The following is a 22,402-nucleotide window of genomic DNA, read 5'->3' on the forward strand; positions in this document are numbered from 1 at the left end:
GCTGTGGGACCGGGAGGGGGGATGAACAAAGGGAGCGAATCAAGATGATACAGAAGGGCGTGGGATAAGATGAAAAGAGAGCTTAGTCAGACAAGGACTCTTGGAGGAATTATGCCTTCAATATGGGTTTGCCGGTGGGGAGAGTAATTGTCTGTCAGGTATGAAGAGGGAGGGCATTCCAGGCTAGAGGCAGGACATGGGCGAGAGATCGGCAGCAAGATAGACAAGATCGAGGTACAGTGAGAAGGTTGGCATTAGAGGAGCGAAGTATGCAAGCTGGGTTGTGATGGGAGAGTAATGAGGTGAGGTAGGAGGGGGCGAGGTGATTGAGTGATTTAAAGCCAAAGGTAAGGAGTTTCTGTTTGAGGAAGAGGTGGTTGGCTTTTGGTTGGGGGGTTTAAGGAGGTTGAATTACCACCCAGGTATTTAAATGTTAAATTGAAAAATAGAAGCTGATGTTCTCTTTTAAATTTAAGGTTACAGATAAAAATTATGTCCGCTTCCTGTCTGGCTGGCAACAAGAGAATAAGCCTCACGTCCTTCTGTTTGACCAAATGCCACTAGTGCCGTTGCTGTACAAGGTAATGTGAGTGCAGTTGCATAGTGAATTCGTCTACTTTTTTTTTAATGGTATTTGTTAAGCGTTTACTGTGTGCCAGGCACTGTACTAAGCAATGGGTTAGATACAGTCTAATCAGGTTGGCCACAGTCTATGTCTGACACAAGTAGAGAGTGATCTCTGTGTCGGGGCATGGTGCCTTGTGAACTAAATGTAAATTTTGTCATCTCCCACCCAAATTGAGCCCTGAGAGAGAAGTGAGAGGTGTTGGTAGATAAAAGCTAGTCAGATTGGACATGGGGCATGGACATGTCGTACATGGGACTCTTAATTCCCATTTTACAGATGAGGTAACTGAGGCCCAGAGAAGTTGTGACTTGCCTAAGGTGACACAGGAGCCAAGTGGCAGAGCTGGGATTAGAACCCAGCCTTCTGATACCCGGGTCCAGGCTCCATCCACTTGGCCACGTTGATTCCCAGTAGTGGTAGATTTCCTGTTGTTTAGCCATTTGCATTTTGCTGTTTGCTTAAGATGTAATTCAAGCTTATAATAGTATATGTGATTTGTTAAGCTCTTACTTTGTGCTAAGCACTGGAATAGATTCAGGATAATCAGGTTGGACGCAGTCACTGTCCTACATGGGGCTCACAGTCTGAGACAAGGAGAACAGGTATTTTATCCCCATATTTAGGGTAAGAAACTTAGGCACAGAGAAGTCAAGTGACTTGCCCAAAGTCATACAGCAGTCCAGTTGTAGAGCCAGGATTGAACCCAGGTATCCTGACTCTTAGTCCTCTGCTCTTTCAATCAATCACTGTTATTTATTGAGTGCTTACTGTGTGGAGAGCACTGAACTAAGCACTTGGGAGAGCAAAATAGTATGGAGTTGGTAGATATGAGCCCTGCCCACAGGAGCTCACCGTCCAGAGAAGGAGACAGACATTTAAATAAATTATAGATAGGGGAAATGGCAGAATATAAGATATGTACATAAGGGATGTAAAGCTTGGGGTGGGGAGAATATCAAGTTTATTGGGCGGCGCAGAAGGGAGGGAGAATAGGAGAAATGGCTTAACGCTAGGCCAGGCTGCCTATGTGTCTTCTACTTAAAGAAGGACCCTATTTAACCTGTTCCTTACTGAGGTTTCCTTCAAGTTAAATTTGAACTCAATTCCTACCTAAATTCTAGTTCTATTTGACTTATGTCTGTGTTGGGGTGGCGTGTTCTTTACATGGAGGCCAAAATCTCAAGTTCTGAAGTTAGAGCATTTCAGTGTGTTCTGATGGAGCACCTGGCTAATGAATCCAGTGCTCTCTTGGGAGGTAATGTTGAAAACCACTTTACAGGAATGAATTTGGAAATGTCAGAAGCTTACTTAGATCCGTGGAGTCAGAGGGAGAGAGTTGGCTTCTGACCTTGCTCTTTAATAGAAATGGATTGTGTTTGTCAGCCCATTTTTCTCAGTGTGTCATAATAATTAATGTGTATTTATTGAACTCCTACCAAGTGCCAAAGCATGAGGCTCTTGTAGCCACAACAGAATGACAGCCCATTATAGAGGAAAATTCAACTCCAGTTTGAAATAAAGACCCTGTATTGAGCTGTATTTCCATTCTCTCTCATCTCCACAGTTGACTGCTTTTGCCTACAAGGATTATTTGTCATTTGGCTATGTGTATGTTGGATTAAGAGGGACCGAAGAGATGACAAGTCAGTATAACATCAATGTCTTTGCCCCCACCATGTTAATCTTTAAGGAACATATCAACAAACCAGCCGATGTTGTGCAGGTATGTGCAGGTTCATTTTTATTCATTCATTCAGTCATATTTATTGAGCGCTTACTGTGTGCAGAGCACTGTACTAAGCTCTTGGGAAGTACAAGTTGCAACATGTAGAGACCACAACCCTTCAAGGTTCAGTTGGGAGGCACAAGTTACGTGAGCAGGGCAGGTCGCAGGGGGCGGGAGAGGAGTCCAGCACAACAATGGGAGGGAATAAAAGTGCCCATTTTGAGCTTCATATTACCATGGAATAAATACTGCCCTTTTAGTCAGACAAATGTTTCTCATTACCCGTGTCTTGCCTGGTGCCATTTCACGTCAGAAGCAACAATTTTAGGAAATCAGTCAGTCCCCTTGCTTGCTCTTCCTTTAAGCACTTGAATCAGCTCTCCCCCTCTTGCCTCAGCTCACGGATCTCTTATTACACTCCACTCTTTTAGCGCCAGCCTGCTCACTGTGCCCCAGTCTCATCTATCTGACCGCTGACCCCTTATGTCTATCCTCCCTTTGGCCTGGATCGCCCTCACCCTTAATATCTGACAGACCACCACTCTCCCCACCTTCAGACCCTTATTAAAATCACCTCTCCAAGAGGCCTTCCTCCGCAACGCCCTCATTTCCCTTACTCCCTCTCCCTTCTGCATTGTCTATGCACTTGGATCTGTATCCTTTGGGTATTTGGTATTCACCTCACCCTCAACCCCACAGCCTTATTAGGTACATATGTACTTGTTATGTACACTAGTGTCTGCCCTCCCAGTAGACTGCCAGCTCGTTGTGGACAGGGATTGTGTCTTACTAACTCTATGATAGTGTAGTCTCCCAAACACCTAGCACAGTGCTCTGCATTCATTCAGCCAGGCATTCATTCAAGCACTGTCCTAAGTGCTTGGGAAAGTACAATATAATGATAAACAGCGACATTCCCTGACCGTTACGAGCTCACAGTCTGGAGTTGGGGAGACAGACATCAATACAAATAAATAAAAGTACAGATATATACATAAGTGCTCTGGGATTAGTGGGGAGTGGGAGGAGAGGAAAGGGAGAAAGTCAGGGTGATACAGAAGGGAGTGGGAGATGAGGAAAATCAGACAGTCTGGGAAGGCTTCTAAATGCTTAATTTATACCACTGATTGATTCCTTATAATAATAATAATAATAATAGTAATAGCATTTATTAAGTGCTTACTATGTGCAAAGCACTATTGTAAGTGCTGGGGAGGTTACAAGGTGGTCAGGTTGTCCCTCGAGGGGCTCACAGTCAATCCCCATTTTACAGATGAGGTAACTGAGGCATACAGATGAGGTAACTGAGGCACAGAGAAGTTAAGTGACTTGCCCAAAGTCACACAGCTGACAAGTGGCGGAACCAGGATTTGAACCCATGACCTCTGACTCCAAAGCCCGGGCTCTTTCCACTGAGCCATGCTGCTTCTTAGCCTTAATAGAGGCTGAGCTTAAGAATGCCATCAAGCATGTTTCCCATCTCTGCCCAGTTTCCCCAGTGTGTCTAAATAGTCTGGAAATTTGTGTTCTAATGTAATGTGTTTGTTCCTTTGGGATTTACAGGGAAAGATTAACAAGGTGGAGAAATCCAAAAATCTTACCAGGCTTCCACCTTCTGCTGGAAGATAAGTAGTTAATCAAATGAAAGGAGTCAGCTTTCTTTAGGCAGCACAGCTGAAATCATTCATTCATTCAATTGTATTTTTTGAGCACTTACTGTGTGCAGAGCACTGTACTGAGCTCTTGGGAGACTACATTATACAATGAACAGACACATTCATTCATTCAATTGTATTTATTGAGCACTTACTGTGTGCAGAGCACTGCACTAAGCACTTGGGAAGTACAAGTTGGTTACATATTGAGACGGTCCCTACCCAACAACGGGCTCACAGTCTAGAAGGGAGGAGACAGACAACAAAACAAAACATGTGGACAGGTGTCAGGTCATCAGAATAAATAGAAATAAAGCTAGATAATACTTGTTAAGCACTACTATGTGCCAAGCACTCTACTAGGTGCTGGAATAGGTACAAGGTAATGAGATCAGATATCATTCCCTGCTCACAATGAGCTTACTATTTGTCAGGGGCCCAAAGCTGTTTGCCAGGTGATTTAGAGAATGTGAGGGGCAGTTTTGCCCAGGGAAAGTGGTTAAACCATGCTTGGCCCCAAATATATAATAATAATAATGATGGTATTAAGTGCTTACTATGTGCCAAGCATTGTTCTAAGTGCTGGGGGCGATACAGGGTAATACAGGGCAAAAATATGGATTTGGGGGCTAGTTCCTCAGTATTGATTAGATCCAGACTTGTGGGAGGGGAATGTGCCTGCTAACTCTGTTGTGCTGTACTCTCCCAAGCACTTAGTACAGAGCTCTACACATGGTGAGCACTTGTTAAATGCCATTGATTGATTTCAGAGTGGGCTCCTTGTGGGCAGAAAATGTGTCTGTTGTATTGTTGGACTGTACTCTCCCAAGTGTTCAGGTCAGTGCTCCGCACATAATAATCTCTCAATATGTTTGTCTGCATGTTTTGTTTTGTTGTCTGTCTCCCCCTTCTAGACTGTGAGCCCGTTGTTGGGTAGGGACCGTCTCTATATGTTGCCGACTTGTACTTCCCAAGCGCTTAGTACAGTGCTCTGCACACAGTAATTGCTCAATAAATACAATTGAATGAATGAATGAGTGTCATAATCATACCATTGGATGCAAAACTTCAGTTTGCCCCCAAAGCATTTTTTTTTCAACAGTCCATGTAAAATCAATCCATCAGCGGAATTTAGTAAGTGCTTACCATTCATTCAATCGTATTTATTGAGTGCTTACTGTGTGCAGAGCACTGTACTAAGCACTTGGGAACAGTTGGGAACTTGGGACAACTAAGCAGTTGGCAACATATAGAGACGGTCCCTACCCAACAGCGAGCTCACAGTCTAGAAGGGGGTGACAGACAACAAAACAAAACATATTAACAAAATAAAATAAATAGAATAGAAAATATGTACAAGTAAAATAAATAGAGTAATAAATCTGTACAAACATATATACAGGTGCTGTGGGGAGGGGAAGGAGGTAGGGTGGGGGGATGGGGAGGGGGAGGAGAGGGAGAGAAAGGAGGGGGCTCAGTCTGGGAAGGCCTCCTGGAGGAGGTGAGCTCTCAGTAGGGCTTTGAAGGGAGGAAGAGAGCTAGCTTGGCAGATGTGTAGAGGGAGGGCGTTCCAGGCCAAGGGGATGACGTGGGCCTGGGGTCGATGGCGAGAACAAGGGACATTGAGGAGATTAGTGGCAGAGGAGCGGAGGGTGCGGGCTGGGCTGGAGAAGGAGAGAAGGGAAGTGAGGTAGGGGGGTGCGAGGTGATGGACAGCCTTGAAGCCGAAAGTGAGGAGTTTTTGCCTGATGCATAGGTTGGTTGGTAGCCACTGGAGATTTTTGAGGAGGGGAGTAACATGCCCAAAGCGTTTCTGCACAAAGATGATCCGGGCAGCAGCGTGAAGTATAGATTGAAGCGGGGAGAGACAGGAGGATGGGAGATCAGAGAGGAGGCTGATGTAGTAGTCCAGTTGGGATAGGATGAGAGATTGAGCCAGCAGGGTAGTGGTTTGGATGGAGAGGAAAGGGCAGATCTTGGCGATGTTGCGGAGGGGGCAATACCATGTGCTTAGCACTGTACTAAGCACTTAGGAGAGTACAGTATAACAACATCAGTAACAGGTTCCCTGCCCACAGTGAACTAGAAGCAGTGTGTCTCTAATGTTTAGAGCAGAGACGTGGGAGTCAGAAGGACCTGGGTTCTAATCCTGACTCCGCCACTTGCCTGCTCCATAACTTTGGGCAAGGCACTTAACATCTCTGCACTTCAGTTACCTCATCTGAAAAATGTGGATTAAGACTGTGAGCTCTGCGTGAGACAGGGACTGTGTCCAACCTGATTAACTTGTGTCTACCCCAACGCTTACCACAGTGCCTGGCACATAGTAAGGGCTTAACAAATGCCATAAAAAAAATGAGTTTACAGTCTAGAGACAAGACAGGCTTACAGTCTGAGCATAAAAAGATTTTAGAAGGAATGAAAAGTGAGTTTTTTTAAGCCCAGAAATACCCTTGCAGGTTTTTTTTCCCTGAAACAGTATCATTCAGTTTGGGCAAAGTCTTCCTGTTCCCCTCAGACAGCCTAAGTCAAGGCTGGCTGTTTTAACCGGAAATTCCCTTTTCAAATCAAGATGAAGCCAATTCAGTTTCAGGGGGTTCGAGGGAGAGGGAGAACAATCGGTAGTTTGCTTTGTTTTCTCCAGGCTCGAGGCATGAAGAAGCAAATCATGGACGACTTCATCTCCCAGAACAAGTTCCTGTTAGCCGCCAGGCTCACCAACCAGAGGCTGTTTCATGAGCTGTGCCCTGTCAAGAGATCTCACCGCCAGAGGAAGTAAGAATGCCAGGCTTTTCCTCTGCTTCCTGTGGCTAATGGGAGAGAACTTGACATTTATCGTAACATGAGACTCATTGAGTATCTACTGAGAGCTTAGCACTGCTCTGAACACTCCTTACCATCAGGGAAGCAGCATGGCGTAGTGGATAGAGCATGGGGCTGGGAGTCAGAGGGTCATGGGTTCTAATGCCGACTCTGCCACTTGTCTGCTGTGTGACCTTGGGCAAGTCACTTCACTTCTCTGGGCCTCAGTTAACTCATCTGGAAAATGGGGATGAAGACTGTGAGCCCCCTGTGGGACAACCTGATCACCTTGTATGCCCCCAGCGCTTAGAACAGTGCCTTGCACATAGTAAGCACTTAATAAGTGCTATTACTATTATTATTATTATTATTATTATTATCTGGGCCTCAGTTACCTCATCTGTAAAATGGGGATGAAGACTGTGAGCCCTCTGTGGGACAACCTGATCACCTTGTATACCCCCAGCGCTTAGAACAGTGCCTTGCACATAGTAAGCACTTGATAAGTGCCATTATTATTATTATTGTTATTATTAGTCTCTGGGCCTCATCATCATCAATCGTATTTATTGAGTGCTTACTATGTGCAGAGCACTGTACTAAGCACTTGGGAAGTACAAATTGGCAACATATAGAGACAGTCCCTACCCAACAGTGGGCTCACAGTCTAAAAGGGGGAGACAAAACCAAACATACTAACAAAATAAAATAAATAGAATAGATATGTACAAGTAAAATAAATAAATAAATAGAGTAATAAATATGTACAAACATATATACATATATACAGGTGCTGTGGGGAAGGGAAGGAGGTAAGATGGGGGGATGGAGAGGGGGATGAGGGGGAGGAAGGAAGGGGCTCAGTCTGGGAAGGCCTCCTGGAGGAGGTGAGCTCTCAGAAGGGCCTTGAAGGGAGGAAGAGAGCTAGCTTGGTGGATGGGCAGAGGGAGGGCATTCCAGGCCCGGGGGATGACGTGGGCCGGGGGTCGATGGCGGGACAGGCGAGAACGAGGTACGGTGAGGAGATTAGCGGCAGAAGAGCGGAGGGTACGGGGTGGGCTGTAGAAGGAGAGAAGGGAGGTGAGGTAGGAGGGGGCGAGGGGATGGACAGCCTTGAAGCCCAGGGTGAGGAGTTTCTGCCTCAGTTACCTCATCTGGAAAATGGATTAAGACTGTGAGCCCCACGTGGGACAACCTGATTTCCTTGTATGTACCCCAGTGCTTAGAACGGTGGTTGGCTCATAGAAAGTGCTTAACAAATACCATAATTATTATTATTATCAGCTTTAGAGCACCCAATCAGCTTGCTCCCTCCTGCCTTATCTCACTGCTCTCTACCACCCTTCCTGAACACTTGGCTCCTCTAAGGCGAGCTTGCTCACTGTGTCCCAGTATAATCTATCCCGTCGCTGACCCCTTTTCCACATCTTCCCTCTGGCCTGGAACTCCATTTCACTCCGCATACACCAGACTACCACTCTTCCCACCTTCAAAGCATTATTAAGGTCATATCTCCTCTGAGAGGCCTGCCCCGACTAAGCCCTCTTTTCCCCCACTCCCTATCCCTTCTGTATCGTCCATCCCTTCTATGCACTTGATCTGTACACTTTGGGCACTTGGAATTCACTCAGCCCCACAGCATGTAAGTACAAATCTGTAATTTCTTTTGTTACCTGTCTCCCCCTCTTGACTGTAAGCTCTTTGTGGGCAGGGAACAAGTCTACCAACTGTTTTATTGTACTCTCCCAAGCACTTGGTATAGTGTTCTGCATGTAGTAAGTGCTCAGTAAATACCATTGATTGATGTATTGACTGACTTAAGAGTATAGCAGAAGAAAAGCACTCATCCCTTGCCCTCAAGTATCTCATAATCTAAAGGGAGAGACAAATTAATTGCAATTAATGTGCATAGGATATCAATCAGTGGTACTTACTGAGCACGTAATATGTGCAGAGAGCACTTTACTAAGCACTTGAGAGAGTACAAAATGACAGACACATCCCCTGCTGCTGCAACGAGCTTACATTCTAGAGGTATAAGTGGGAATGAGACTGAGAGAAGGAAGTAGTTGAAGAAATAATTGAATATTCCTATAAAAATATGCACTTCTTTATTCCGTACTTCCTAAGGACCTAGTACAGTGCACCACACCAATACTATTACTTCTATTCTTGGTGCTGAGGTTAGGAAATAAAATATATCAGTACTAAAGGTGGCTGTTGGGTTGGTAAGACTAGGGTGTTGTGAATTATTTGGGAAAGGCTTTCTGGAGAAAAGTGGGATTTTAGGAGAGTTTTGAAAATGGAGAGAGCCCTGGTCAGATACTTGAGATTCTTTGAAGGGGAACTGTGAGGAGACAGAGGGGAAAATTCAAGTGAGGTACAGTTAAAAGGAGAGCTTGGAAGGAATGAAGACTGCAAACTGGGAGTAGTAGTAGTAGTTGGTAGAGCGAGCCAATAGGTAAGAGGAACAAAATTGATAGAGTGCCTTGAAGCAAAATGTGAGTTTTTGCTTGATGCAGAAGACTGACCAGGTTTTTTCTGGCTTTATGTATCTAGCCTGAGACTTCACAGCATAAGTGTTATATGGAGAACTTAAGAGTTCAGAGGAGAGGAATGAAAATGATTAAAGGCATGGAAAATAGGACAGATAAGGAAATACTAAAATAATTGGAATTCTTTAGCCCACATAAAGAAAGACTGAGACATGCGCATTAACTAATAATCTTTGAACACATCAACATGTTCCTCCTCCACCTCCTCTGAGGACCAAACCAGAGAAACTGGGTTTAGTTTGTATCAGTTATATTTATTGAGAGCCTACTATGTGCAGAGCACTTTTCCAAGCGCTTGGGAGAGTACAGTATAACAATCGGTTGACACATTCCCTGCCCATCAGGAGCTTACAGTTTAGAGGGGAAGACAGACATGTAAATAAATTATGGCTAGGTACAATGCTGTGGGGCTGAGGGTGTGGTTAATATCGATAATAGTAATTGTGGTATTTGTTAAGCACTTACTATATGCCAGGCACTGTACTAAGCGCTGGGGTGGATACAAACAAATTGGGTTGGACATGGTCCCTGACCCACATGGGGCTCACAGTCTTAATCCCTATTGTTACAGATGCTGCTCTTTCCATTAGGATATGCTGCTTCTCATCATCAAGCACTTAAATCAGCGTGGCTCAGTGGAAAGAGCGCGGGCTTGGGAATCAGAGGTCATGGGTTTGAATCCCGGCTCTGCCAATTGTCAGCTGTGTGACCTTGGGCAAGCCACTTCACTTCTCTGTGCCTCAGTTACCTCATCTGTAAAATGGGGATTAAGACTGTGAGCCCCACGTGGGACACCCTGATCACCTTGTATCCCCTCAGTGCTTAGAACAGTGCTTTGCACATCATAAGCGCTTAACAAATACCATCATTATTATTATTATTAGAGTACAGATCCAAGTGCAAAGGTAACACAGAAGGGAGACAGACAGAGGAGGGGAAATGAGGGCTTAGTCGGGGAAGGCCTCTTGAAGAAGATATAATTTTAATAAGGCTTTGAAGGTGGGGAAAAAGGAGTTCCAGGCCAGAGTGAGGATTGGGGTGAGATAGATGAGAGCGAGGTACAGTTCAGTAGGTTGGTGTAGGAGGAGTGAAGCATGCGGACTGGGTTGTAGTGGAAACCCGCAGGATAAGGTAGGAGGGGGCAAGCTAAGTGCTTTAAAGCCAAGGGTAAGGAGGATGAGCAACCACTCTAGCAAAAGGATTGAAATTAGACATAAGAAAGAACTTCCTAATAATAAGGTGTGGAGAGGGTTACCAAGGGAAATAAGGAATCTCATTTTCCTGGGAGATTTTGAAAAGAAATTACATGGTTTACTGAATAGGGGATGAGGAGCCATCTTATTTGGAAGCCCAGGAGTGGGTTAGATGTCTTCTCCTCTAAGATTTTCTGGTAAATGTCAATGGGCTTTGGAGAAAAGTTTACTTATTAACTTTAGACTGTATGTTCCTTTTGAGGTCAGGGAATGTGTCTATCAACTAGCCGTTTTGTTGTACTCTCCCGAGCACTTAATAGCGTGGCCTAATGATAGAGCACGGGCCTGGAAATCAGAAGATCTGGATTCTAAAGCCGTGTCTGCCATGCATCTGCAGTGTGACCTTGGGCAAGTCACTTCAATTTTCTGGGCCTCAGTTACCTCATATGTAAAACGGGGATTGAGATTGTGAGCCCCAGGGACTGTGTCCAACCTGTACCCATCCCAGGGCTTAGAACAATGCCTGACACATAGTAAGCATTTAACAAATACCATAATTATTATTAGTAGTAGTAGTACAGTGTGTCTCAGTGGAAAGAGCACGGGCTTTGGAGTCAGAGGTCATGGGTTCAAATCCTGACTCCGCCAATTGTCAACTGTGTGACTTTGGGCAAGTCATTTAATTTCTCTGTGCCTCAGTTACCTCATCTGTAAAATGGGGATTAAGACCGAGCCCCCCCGTGGGACAACCTGATCACCTTGTAACCTCCCCAGTGCTTAGAACAGTGCTTTGCACATAGTGCTTAATAAATGCCATTATTATTATTTATTACTGGCAAGTTCACCATTGTGTAGGGAAATAAACTGGGGAATAGTAGTCTGAGCATCTAAAATCCAAATGGAATTTCTAGAAGGTAAACCGTGTCTTCTCCAAATTCCCATCCCTTATTTAAATAGGAAAAATGCCACTACTTTTCCATGGAGCCTTCTGAAACTAAGGAGTAGAGAGGAAATGCAACTCAAAAGGAATGTGAAAAACTGAAGAGGTGAATTAGAAAAAACTCTGAAGCCCTGGATGGTGATGTCCTCTCCAATTCTACAAGAATAAAAACATACTTTCTAATCAGTCAATAGTATTTATCAAGCATTTACTGTGTTCAGAGCACTGTACTGAGCAGTTGGGGGAGTACCCCAGGAGTGTATTATAGACATGTTCCCTGCCCACAACAAACTTACAGTCTAAAGGAGTATAGAGTTTGTTAATGGGCTACATTATTATTGTAATCGTATTTGTTAAGCTCTTACTCTGTGCCAGGCACTGTACTAAGTCCTGGGCTGGATACAAGCAAATCGGGTTGGACACAATCCCTGACCCATGTAGGGCTCACAGTCTCAAATCCCCATTTTACAGATGCGGTAACTGAAGCCCAGAGAATTGAAGTGACAGCATCATCATAATAATAATGGTATTTGTTAAGCACTTACTATGTACCAAGCACCGTTCTAAGCTCTGGGGGAGATACAAGATAATCAGATTGTCCCACCTGGGACTCACAGTCTTAGTACCCGTTTTACAGATGTGATAACTGAGGCACAGAGAAGTTAAGTGGTGTGCCCAAGGTCACACAGCAGACAAGTGGGAGAGCTGGGATTAGAAACCATGATCCTCTGATGCCGAGGCCCATGCTCTATCCACTATGCCATGCTGCTTCTCCTACCTATAAATCTTTATTTTTTGTTGCTTGTAGGTACTGTGTGCTTCTGCTGACTGGTGAAGGAATCAAATCTAGTAAACCCTTTGAGGCTTTCCTGTCCTTTGCTCTGGCCAACTCGAAAGACACAGTGAGATTCGTGCACGTCCTGAGCAACCGACAGCAGGAGTTTGCCCATACCTTGCTCCCTGACATTGAATTGTTCCAGGGCAAATCCGCAGTAAGTTATTGGTTCCTTTCTGATCCCAGACTCTTCCATGGCACTTAGACTCCTGACTTCATTCCCCAGCATATCTGAACTCGTGTATCAGAAATCCTTTCTGTCACAGGGGCTAATATGTGGACTCTGCCTTGAGTTTTCTTATTCTGATATCCCCATCCAGTCCTTTCTCACCTCTCACGTTAACTATTAAATGTTTCTCTCTTGTCCCTTTCTGGGGACACTTTCCAGGCGCCAATCTAAACTGAGGGAGCTTCCCCATGGCTAAAGAACAACAATCATGTCAGCCCTGCCGTTGGTTCTCCTCATATAAGATCTGTCCCTCCATTATCCTTCTGGTTTAAAAAAATCTTATTTTGAGCTGCCACTTTGTGATTTCAGGATTTTCGTGTCTTTGCTTCCTTCTACCCGCCCTTCCTATTTACCCTCACTCTAGTCACATATCAGTAATTTCCTCCACACCTCACCACATCCAAATGCTAACCTTGGCTCCTGTAGCAACTGAATGAACTCCTCATCTTCCCACCCAAACCCTGTCCTCCCCGTGACTTTCCCATCACTGCAGATGGCACCACCATCCTCTCTGTCTCCCAAGCCTGTATCCTAGGCTTTATCCTCGACTCCTCTCTCTCATTCAACCCACATATTCAGTCTGTCACCAGATCCTGTCGGTTCAACCTTCACAACATCACTGAAGTCCGCACAGACCGCTGCCATGTTCATCCGAGCACTTATCCTATCCCGCCTCGAGTACTGATTCAGCCGCCTCACTGACTTCCCTGCCTCCTGTCTCTCCCCACTTCAGTCCAGACTTCACTCTGCTGCTCAGATCATTCTTCAACAAAGCCGTTCAGTCCATGCTTCCCCACTCCTTAAGAACCTCCAATGGTTGCCCATCCATCTTTGCACCAAACAGAAACTCCTTACCGTCAGCTTTAAAGTATTCAATCACCTTGCCCCCTCCTACCATACCTCACTGCTTTCTTACTACAATCCAGCATTCACACTTCATTCTTTTAATGCCAACATAGTTCCCGTACCTCAATCTCCTGTATCTCACCGCTGACCCCTCACCCTCATCCTGCCTCTTGCCTGAAACACCTTTCATCTTCTCATCTGACAGACGATCACTCTCCCCATCTTCAAAACCTTACTGAAAACACATCTCTTCCGAGAGGCCTTCCCTAACTAAGCCCTCATTTCCTCTTCTTCCACTCACTTCTGCTTTGCAGTTGGATTTGCACCCTTTAATCACCACTCCCTCGGCCCCTCAGACCTAGGTACCTACTCTTAATTTATGTATGTTAATGTCTTTAAGGAGGACTAGGTACATACTCTTAATTTATTTATATTAATGTCTTTAAGGAGGACTAGGTACATACTCTTAATTTATATTAATGTCTTTAAGGAACAGCATGACATAGTGGATAGAGGACGGGCCTGGGAGTTGTAGGTTGTGGGTTCTAATCCCGGCTCCACCACTTGTCTGCTCTGTGATTTTGGGCAAGTCACTTCACTTCTCTGGGCCTCAGTTACCTCATCTGTCAAGTGGGGATTGAGACTGAGCCCCACGTGGGATGGGGACTGTGTCCCACCCAATTTGCTAGTATCCACCCCAGCACTTAGTACGGTGCCTGGCAACATAGTAAGTGCTTAACAAATGCCATAATTATTATTATTACTATTATTATTATTATTATTGTCTTCCTCTCTAGATTGTAAGATCATTTCGGGCAGGGAACATGTCTACCAACTGTGTTAAACTCTGCTCTCCCAAACACTTAGTACAGTACTCTGCTCACAGTAAGTGTTCAATAAATATAATCAGTTAATTGAGGGACCGCCTGTATCTCATCGGTTTGAAATCTTTTCCCAAAACATCTCATTTCTCAGTTATTGGTGGTACATCAGAGATTGTGAAATTAAGACACGACACACAAAATGAATTTACTTTGTAGAGAACAAGAGTTGGAGTTAGCAGTGTGGGTGCTACTTTAGAGATTTTTTTAATGGTATTTGTTAAGCGCTGAAGTGTCAGGCACTGAACTGATTGCGGGGTAATACAAGATAATCAGATTGGGCATAGTCCCTGTCCCATATGGGGCTCACAGTCTTAATCCCCATTTGCAGATGAGGTAACTGAGGCCCAGAGAAGTGAAGTGACCTGCCCAATGTCACACAGCAGACAAGTGGCAAAACCAGAATTAGAACCCAGGTCCATTGAGACTTCAAAAACAAGTCTGCCTTGTCTGTTCTGAAGATTTCAAGAGGCATCTTTTGACAGCATAACAATGCCTGACATTTTGCTGCTTCTGGCTGCTATCATCAATGGACTCCTGGTGTTAAAATTTGAGGCAGTTATGACATCAATAAAACCATTTCTTTTCTCCCCTTAAGAAGAATCAAGTAGCTGGCCATCCACACCTCCGACGCCTCTGATGAATTTTTCTCATTTTTGTCCAGGTTTCTATCTTAGAGAGGCGCAACACCGGAGGACGAGTGGTGTATAAAACCTTGGCGGATCCTTGGACGGGAAGCGAGGAGGACAAATTCATTCTTTTGGGTCATCTGGATCAGCTGCGAAGGGACCCCGCCCTTCTGTCTTCAGAAGCCATCCTACCTGATTTAATCGACGAACTTGCCCCCGTAAGCATTGCTGCCTGGGAAAGGGCTGTGGTGGTTCCAGAGCTGAGGCTCGTGGTCCCTGGGTCAGCGTCGTTGGGATTGGCGGGTGAAAGCTGACCTCGGTAATTTAAAGAAATCAATCAATCAATCAATCGTATTTATTGAGCGCTTACTGTGTGCAGAGCACTGTACTAAGCGCTTGGGAAGTGCAAGTTGGCAACATATAGAGACGGTCCCTACCCAACAGTGGGCTCACAGTCTAAAAGGGGGAAAGCCGCCTCGTTTCTCAGGGAAATCAGCCCCTTCACTGATCTAGGATTCCCCTCTGACATTTGCCCCTTTTTTGATAGGTGTTTTTTCTGCGATGGTTCAACTCTGTTTCTGAGTACCTCTCGGATTGCTGGGACAGCGTGTTTCACAACAACTGGTAGGGAAATTGCTTTGCTAAGTTATAATAATAGTAATAATCGTGGTATTTGATAGGCGCCTTCTGTGTGTCGTGCATTGTACTAAGCCCTGAGGTAGATACAAGGTAATCAGGCCTTGAAAACAGGTATTGAATCCCCATTCTGCAGAAGAGGGAACTGAGGCATAAAGAAGTTAGGTGACTTGCCCAAGGTCACACAGCAGACAAGTGGCGGAGCTGGGTTTAGAACCGAGTTCCTCTGCTTTCCCGACTTATGTGCTTTCCAATGGGTCATGCTGCCTGGCCTAGAGAAGCAGCGTGGCTCAGTGGAAAGAGCACGGGCTTTGGAGTCAGAGGTGATGGGTTCAAATCCCGGCTCCGCCAATTGTCAGCTGTGTGACTTTGGGCAATTCACTTAACTTCTCTCTGCCTCAGTTCCCTCATCTGTAAAATGGGGGTTAAGGCTGTGAGCCCCCTATGGGACAACCCGATCACCTTGTAACCTCCCCAGCGCTTAGAACAGTGCTTTGCGCATAGTAAGCGCTTAATAAATGTCATCATTATTATTATTATTACCCGCAGTCGTTTATCCCACTCTGGTATTTATTCCATACAATACCAGTGTGGCTTTTCTTTTGACGTCCTCAGAGGGAACTAAAGCATTAAGTAGCCATCAGTGTGAATGGGAAAATGTTTTGGAAATCTGTAAAGGTAAGGAGGTCATCCCATTTCCCTCCCCCGGCCCCCGCCTTTTTTTTAATATGATATTTAAGGATTTACTGTATGTCAAGCATAGTTCTAAGAACCGGGGTAGATACAAGTTAATCAGGTTGGATACAGTCCCTATCCCACAGGGGATTCGGGAGAGCAGGTACTGGAGTCCCGTTTTTTGCATTTGAGGACACTGAGGCACCAAGAAGTTAAATAACTTGCCCCAGGTCACAAAGCAGGCAAGTGTTGGAGCCCAGGATTAGAACCCAGACCTTTTGGGTCCCAGATCTGTGCTTTATCCACTAGGCCATTCCCTTCCTGTTAATAAACTGTTTGGTCAGGAAGCTGGGCTACTCCTGCCTCTCTCTACTACCTTTCATTTCCAGCTTGCATTTCCTTCCAAGTGCAATTGGAGATATTATCATTTTTTCCTCACATTTCTGTATTGGTCAAAGAACAAAGATGAGATCAGAGACTATCAATCAGTGGTGTTTATTGAACGCATACTGTGTGCAGAGCACTGTACTAAGCGCTTGGGAGAGAACAGGACAACAGAGTTGGTAGACACGTTCCCTGCCCGTCACAAGCTTGCAGTCTAGAAGAGGAGACAGTTATTAATAATACATAAATGCTGTGGGGCCGAGGGTGGGGTGAACACCAAGTGCCCAACAGGTACAGATCCAAATGCATAGATGATGCAGAAGGGAGAGGGAGTAGGGGAAATGAGGGTGTGGTGGAGGAAGGCCTCTTGGGAATGTGATTTTAATAAAGCTTTGAAGGTGGGGAGAGTAGTGGTTTGGTGTAGATGGAGGGGGAGGGAATTCCAGGCCAGCGGGAGGACGTGGGAAGAGGGTCCATGGTCAGTGAGCAAGCAGGTGCTAGAGGTGTGAAGTAGTGCAGGCTGGACTGTAGTAGATGTGTGAGGTAAGGAGGAGAGGGCAAGCTGAGAGCCTTGAAGTCGGTGGCCATAAGGACCTTCTATTTGCGGAGGTGGATGGGCAACTACTGGATGTTCTTGAGGAGTGGAGAGATGTGGACTGAACTTTTTTAGACTACTCAGAATGGAAGGTATCTTCAAAGGTCATGTAGTTCCATTCACCTGCCTTCAAGCAAACTCACACCAAAATCATACTAGGCTAACAAAAATTGATCCTTTTAAAGAGGTCTGGGGGATGAAAGTATTGATTTATTTATTTTGGCAAACCTATGTCCTGTTGCCCTGTGTCCTGTTGCTAAAGCTGAAGCTCACTACCTCTTTTTTTGTTTTGTCTTGAAGAGAGTTTTGGTTTACAAACTCTGCAAATTGTCAAGGAGATTTGAAGCTTCACCTGAGAAGGAGAAGCGCCTGTAAATTGAACCTTTAGCAATAGTGTCCCCTTTCAGAAGCCTGTCTCTTCCCTCGAAATGGAAAAATTAGATTTTTTTTCTGCTGTTATCGAAGAGAATCCAGAACTTGTCAAACCATAACAACCCTTCCCGCCCCTTCCCCTCTGAGTGTTCTCTTCGGTTTGTCTCTATTCTTACAGGCGAGAAATGATGCCCCTCCTGTCTCTGATCTTCTCTGCCCTGTTCATCCTCTTTGGCACTGTGATTGTGCAGGCGTTCAAGTAAGTTCCTTGGGATCCGTCAGTCCTGCCCCAGATTTGTCCTTCAATTCTGCTCCCAGCTTTCCTCTTCTCTTTTAAAACTCTCTTTTACATCCTTTTTAGTGATTCAGGTGATGAGAGAGATTCAAGTCCTGCTGATAAAGAAGAAGCCAATGAAAAGAGTGAAAAGAACGACACCAGCTTCAGCAAAGAAAATAACAGGTTGCAGTAAGAGCTATGTATCTCCTCTCACTAATGTAATAAGACTATATTGGAGTCAATCCCCCCTGCTCCCCACACTGCCCTCGAGCCTCAAAAGCACAGGTGTTATTATTCAGGAAGACAGCATTTCAACAAGAATCGTATAGCAGAATATATACATTTTAGTCTTCCTCTTTTTAATAATGATAATTATTATCATTGCTATAACTGATGATTCATATGATTATTATTATAGTGGTACTTAAGCACTCCTGTGCCAAGCACTGTACTTTGCACTTGGGTAGATACAAGGTAGGTTAGACACAGTCCCTGTCCCACATGGGGCCCACAGTCTAAGAAGAAAGAGAAAGGAGGTATTGAATCCCCCTTGTATAGATGAGGAAACTGAGGCATGGAGAAGAGAAGCGACTTGCCCAAGTGGCAGAGTCAGAATTATCATCAATCGTATTTATTGAGCGCTTACTGTGTGCAGAGCACTGTACTAAGCGCTTGGGAAGTACAGGTTGGCAACATATAGAGACAGTCCCTACCCAACAGTGGGCTCACAGAACCCAGGTCCTCTGACTTTTCATGGAGAGGGCTATGGCCTGCGGAGGTAAGCTTCCCCCAATATAATTTCTCCCTCATCTCCCAAGCAGAGTGATGATTGTGATGTTCAAGTAGCAGGTGGAAGTGTAGATTGGAGCTCGGGAGCAGTGGTATGGTGTAGCCGTAGACTTGACGGATAAGATAAGGGTTGCTAACCAGAAACCGAAGCTGAACTGTTGGAGATAAAAATCCACTGGGACAGAGAAAGGAAGCTGAAAGATTTGCTCCTTCCTGATTATGCCATGCCTCCAAAGGGATTTGGGCTGTCCTTAGATTTGTAGCTCTCTCCTGCTAACCTACCTGATACATATCGACGGGGTAGATCAACCGGTGTCCAGGTTAGTGCTGCCCGTAGTCCACCTGCTCCTTAGAGCAGTCGTAGCCAGGGCCTTGGCCTCTTCCACTGGCCTCTTCACTTGCCACTGTTTCTCTCCAGCAGGATTCCCAAGAAGGGTTTCGTCGAGGTGACCGAGCTCACAGACGTAACGTACATCAGTAATTTGGTGCGCCTGAGGCCAGGCCACATGAATGTAGTTCTCATCCTGTCTAATCCCACCAAGACCAGCCTGCTACAGAAGTTTGCCTTGGAGGTCTACACATTCACAGGGTAGGTATGGGTGGAAGATCCATCTCTGATTTCCCTAATGACAGGGGCTGAGTCTGCATTTTCCCATCTTCTGGGTGTGAAAGTCCACACGAGAGGCCCCCTCACTACAAAACAAAGTAGGCGTGGAGGGACTTGGAGCAGAGGGAAGAGTGATTTTCTTTCATCCGCGGACTGAAAGGGGTGTCGCTGAGAGACGGAAGGTTAAGAAGAAGTTTGCTCTCTGAGTGCCTCTGAAAAGGTGCTCTGGGTTTCTTCCATCCGTGCCAGAAGGAAGCTGGTGAAGGTAAATGAGTTGTTGGTTTTTGCTCCATCGTCCCTCACCTGGGAAGTGTTACATGCTCTATTGCAGATCCTCGTGATCCTCACAGAGGCGTTTCAGCTTGTTCTGGGTTCCAGCCGCAGGTTGAAATTCTGCTGATTTATTTGATTGGGTTTCCTTAGCGTGTGCCTTGATATTTGCTTGTTGGTTTCGTTGGCCCTTGTGATTTACTGGGTGTTTCCCCTTCAGCAGGCCGTATTGGAAGACCCTGTAAATTCTTATTCTGCTCTTTCAACAGGAGCAGCTGTCTTCATTTCTCCTTCCTGAGCCTTGACAAACACCGGGAATGGCTGGAATACCTGTTAGAATTTGCTCAGGATGCTGCCCCGATCCCAAACCAGTACGATAAGCATTTCCTGGAACGTGACTATACTGGCTACGTGCTGGCTCTGAACGGCCATAAGAAATATTTCTGCCTCTTCAAACCCCACAAAGCAGCACCAGAGGAAGAGGAAACCATAGGGGCTTGTAATGACCATGATCCTTCCATCCACCTGGGTGAATCCCGGGGGAAGACTTCCTGTAGTCCCGGCTCCAGACCCATCAAAGGCAAATTAAACAAGTTGTCCTTATGGATGGAGCGTCTTTTGGAGGGCTCCTTACAAAGGTTCTATATCCCGTCATGGCCTGAATTAGACTGAGAAGGATTTTAAAGAGTTTCTGACATTGCAGACTTTTTAAGAAGATTCCCCATGAACAGTCCTTTCCAGCAACCACAGACGGCAAGTTTTAGAGGAACTCTCCTAGGACCAGTGGCTCGAAGAATCCATCCTTTGTCGTGCCCTGTCCTAGGAATGAAAGACATCGCGCGTTGAATTCTCTCTGTCCCGAAACACTTTTTTAATTTGGATGCTGTACTGTTTAAGACAGACCGCTCCGTCTTTCTTCCTCTCTTCTTCTTGTCGCGTGTGCTCCCTACCCCTCCTCTGTCCCGTCTCTTTATTTGAAGAAAAACCGTGACTTAAACCTGCAGCAGTCACTCAGTGCGGACTGAACCTCGCGAACCTGTTGTGCAGGTCAAATCTGTTGCACCCAGACTTACCTCCCTGCCCCCCTTGCAGTCAGACCCCACAGTGCTTCTGCCATGGTGCATGCCGTTTCACTACGGGGAAACCACAGCTTTATAAGGCTCTGCAGCTCGGGAAAGGCCTGGGTAACGAGCAAACTTTACCTTCATCTGCTTTGCCGGTGGTAGGAGGCTAGGAGTGTATTTGGGGGTATCTCCCTGTTGCGGTCCCTGCGCCGACCGTCTTACGTGAACGGGGTCCCTGCATGCGGGTCGGTTTTCTCTTGGGAGGGGAAGGGTGGACGGTGACTTGGGTCGAGCGGTTTCGTGTACCTCCTAGTTCCCCAGGCTGCTTCCCCAGCTCAAACCGTAACCAGGGAGGGGTTAACACAGCAGTAAATACTGAATTGACTTTGAGCCATTTAAATATGTATTGTTTTCCTATGCCTTTCTGCTTCTGTCGATTTTAGGATATGTACGTTAGGAGCCATAACCTTTAATCTTTGTCTCCTCAGAGTAGGGATAAGCTGCTATGAACCAGTAGATATGTAAAACTTAAACTACTATTCATACCTGGAAGAGAGTCAAATTGACAGCACCTTGTTACCACCCCCTTCTCGCCCAGTGATATATCTTTAGTACAATGCAGACATTTCTTTGTATCAAGGAACTTAAATTTGTCAATGATTGTATTTTTGAACTCTGATATCCGAAAAGGGAAACTAGTCTAGATGCTTCGTTTCAGCTTCTGAATGATTTTGGTGGCTCACCTCAGACCTTTTCTGTGTTAACGTTCAGGTGCTTAGGGGTGGAACAAACCCATCCATTTTCATAGCTTGCTGAGTTGTTGTGCTTAATTGCCATCAGCTGGGATCTGAGCCAGCCAGCCAGAGAGCTGTAGGTGGTGTGAGGATAATTGCAAAAAATGGGGTGGGGGGGTGAGTTTGTGTGTGTGTGTCTGTGTGTGAGTGAGTATGTGTGTCTATCCCCCCCAGATGCTTCCTTTCCAAGAAGAGAGAGGGATGGTCAGTGAAAGGATTCAGTCTAGTGGCTTCAGATGATGCGGATCAGACCACTGACCCAAAGTAACGTAGAGGAAAGCCCGTCCAGCCCGGTTTCAGGATCTGGCTTAAGGCGGCAAGTAGCAAATGATTGAACGTTAGTGGCTGGAGTCAGAGGCTTTCTTAAAAAAACACCCCAGGTTAGGGATTGTCTTTGATCCTACAGAAATGTCATTTCAGTCCGAAAAATAGCCCAGTCCGGGAGAGCCCTTCCGTGCCCCCGAAGACCCCAGCGGTCATTCAGCTTGGGGTTTTAACATGGGACTTTTGGGTTCGCTTGTCTGCAGTCATTACATTTCCCTCCCTTTGGGGGCTCCTCCCTGAGGGCCTGAAAAACCAAACTTTTCATCTCTAACTTGCTGCTTCCTTCTTTGCACTTTGCTCAGCGAGGACAATATAGACTGCGTGACCGTATGCACTTTCAGCTCCATGGACTAGCACAAGGCAGCAACGTTTGGGCTGGAAACATTCCTAGGGAGAGATTTGGACTCAGCGACTCTGGCAATCTAGCTTTCCACTCTGGGAGTGTTTTTAATTTAGTACTCGTTTTAAAAGTCCCCGAGGGTCTGTTGATCTTTGTTTTAAGACTTACTTAACTTTGGACCCAAACCACCTGAACTTTCGCTTGTTAAAGTTGATTTCTAATTACCATATAAATCAGTGGGGGAAAAAAGAAACCATGAGGTTGAAGACCACCACTTGGGCGGCCTTTCTTCGATAAGCTAGTGGAATTGAACGTGAGAATCCTATGTAAAGTCAGGTTTGTGGTATCATCATGAG

The 22,402-nt window shown here is 45.5% G+C and overlaps 1 protein-coding gene across 4 annotated transcripts in view; it reads left to right on the forward strand.

Annotated features, from left to right (window-relative positions):
- The window catches only part of DNAJC16 (DnaJ heat shock protein family (Hsp40) member C16), a 50,960-nt gene extending 29,217 nt beyond the window's left edge, over window positions 1-21,743 (forward strand). Inside the window, exons 6-15 of one of the 4 annotated variants that reach the window (XM_038746161.1) lie at window positions 477-581; window positions 2,193-2,351; window positions 6,654-6,784; window positions 12,308-12,491; window positions 14,955-15,137; window positions 15,467-15,543; window positions 17,760-17,840; window positions 17,943-18,047; window positions 19,066-19,236; window positions 19,794-21,743. In XM_038746161.1, the coding sequence (XP_038602089.1) occupies window positions 477-581; window positions 2,193-2,351; window positions 6,654-6,784; window positions 12,308-12,491; window positions 14,955-15,137; window positions 15,467-15,543; window positions 17,760-17,840; window positions 17,943-18,047; window positions 19,066-19,236; window positions 19,794-20,196 (1,599 nt within the window). In that variant the 3' untranslated portion in view covers window positions 20,197-21,743. The remainder of the gene's footprint in view (window positions 1-476; window positions 582-2,192; window positions 2,352-6,653; window positions 6,785-12,307; window positions 12,492-14,954; window positions 15,138-15,466; window positions 15,544-17,759; window positions 17,841-17,942; window positions 18,048-19,065; window positions 19,237-19,793) is intronic. The other 3 variants (XM_038746162.1, XM_038746163.1, XM_038746164.1) reach the window with 3 other exon arrangements.
- Window positions 21,744-22,402: the final 659 nt, after the last annotated feature.

Source organism: Tachyglossus aculeatus, chromosome 5 (assembly GCF_015852505.1).
Source record: "Tachyglossus aculeatus isolate mTacAcu1 chromosome 5, mTacAcu1.pri, whole genome shotgun sequence".
NCBI classification, from domain to species: domain Eukaryota; kingdom Metazoa; phylum Chordata; class Mammalia; order Monotremata; family Tachyglossidae; genus Tachyglossus; species Tachyglossus aculeatus.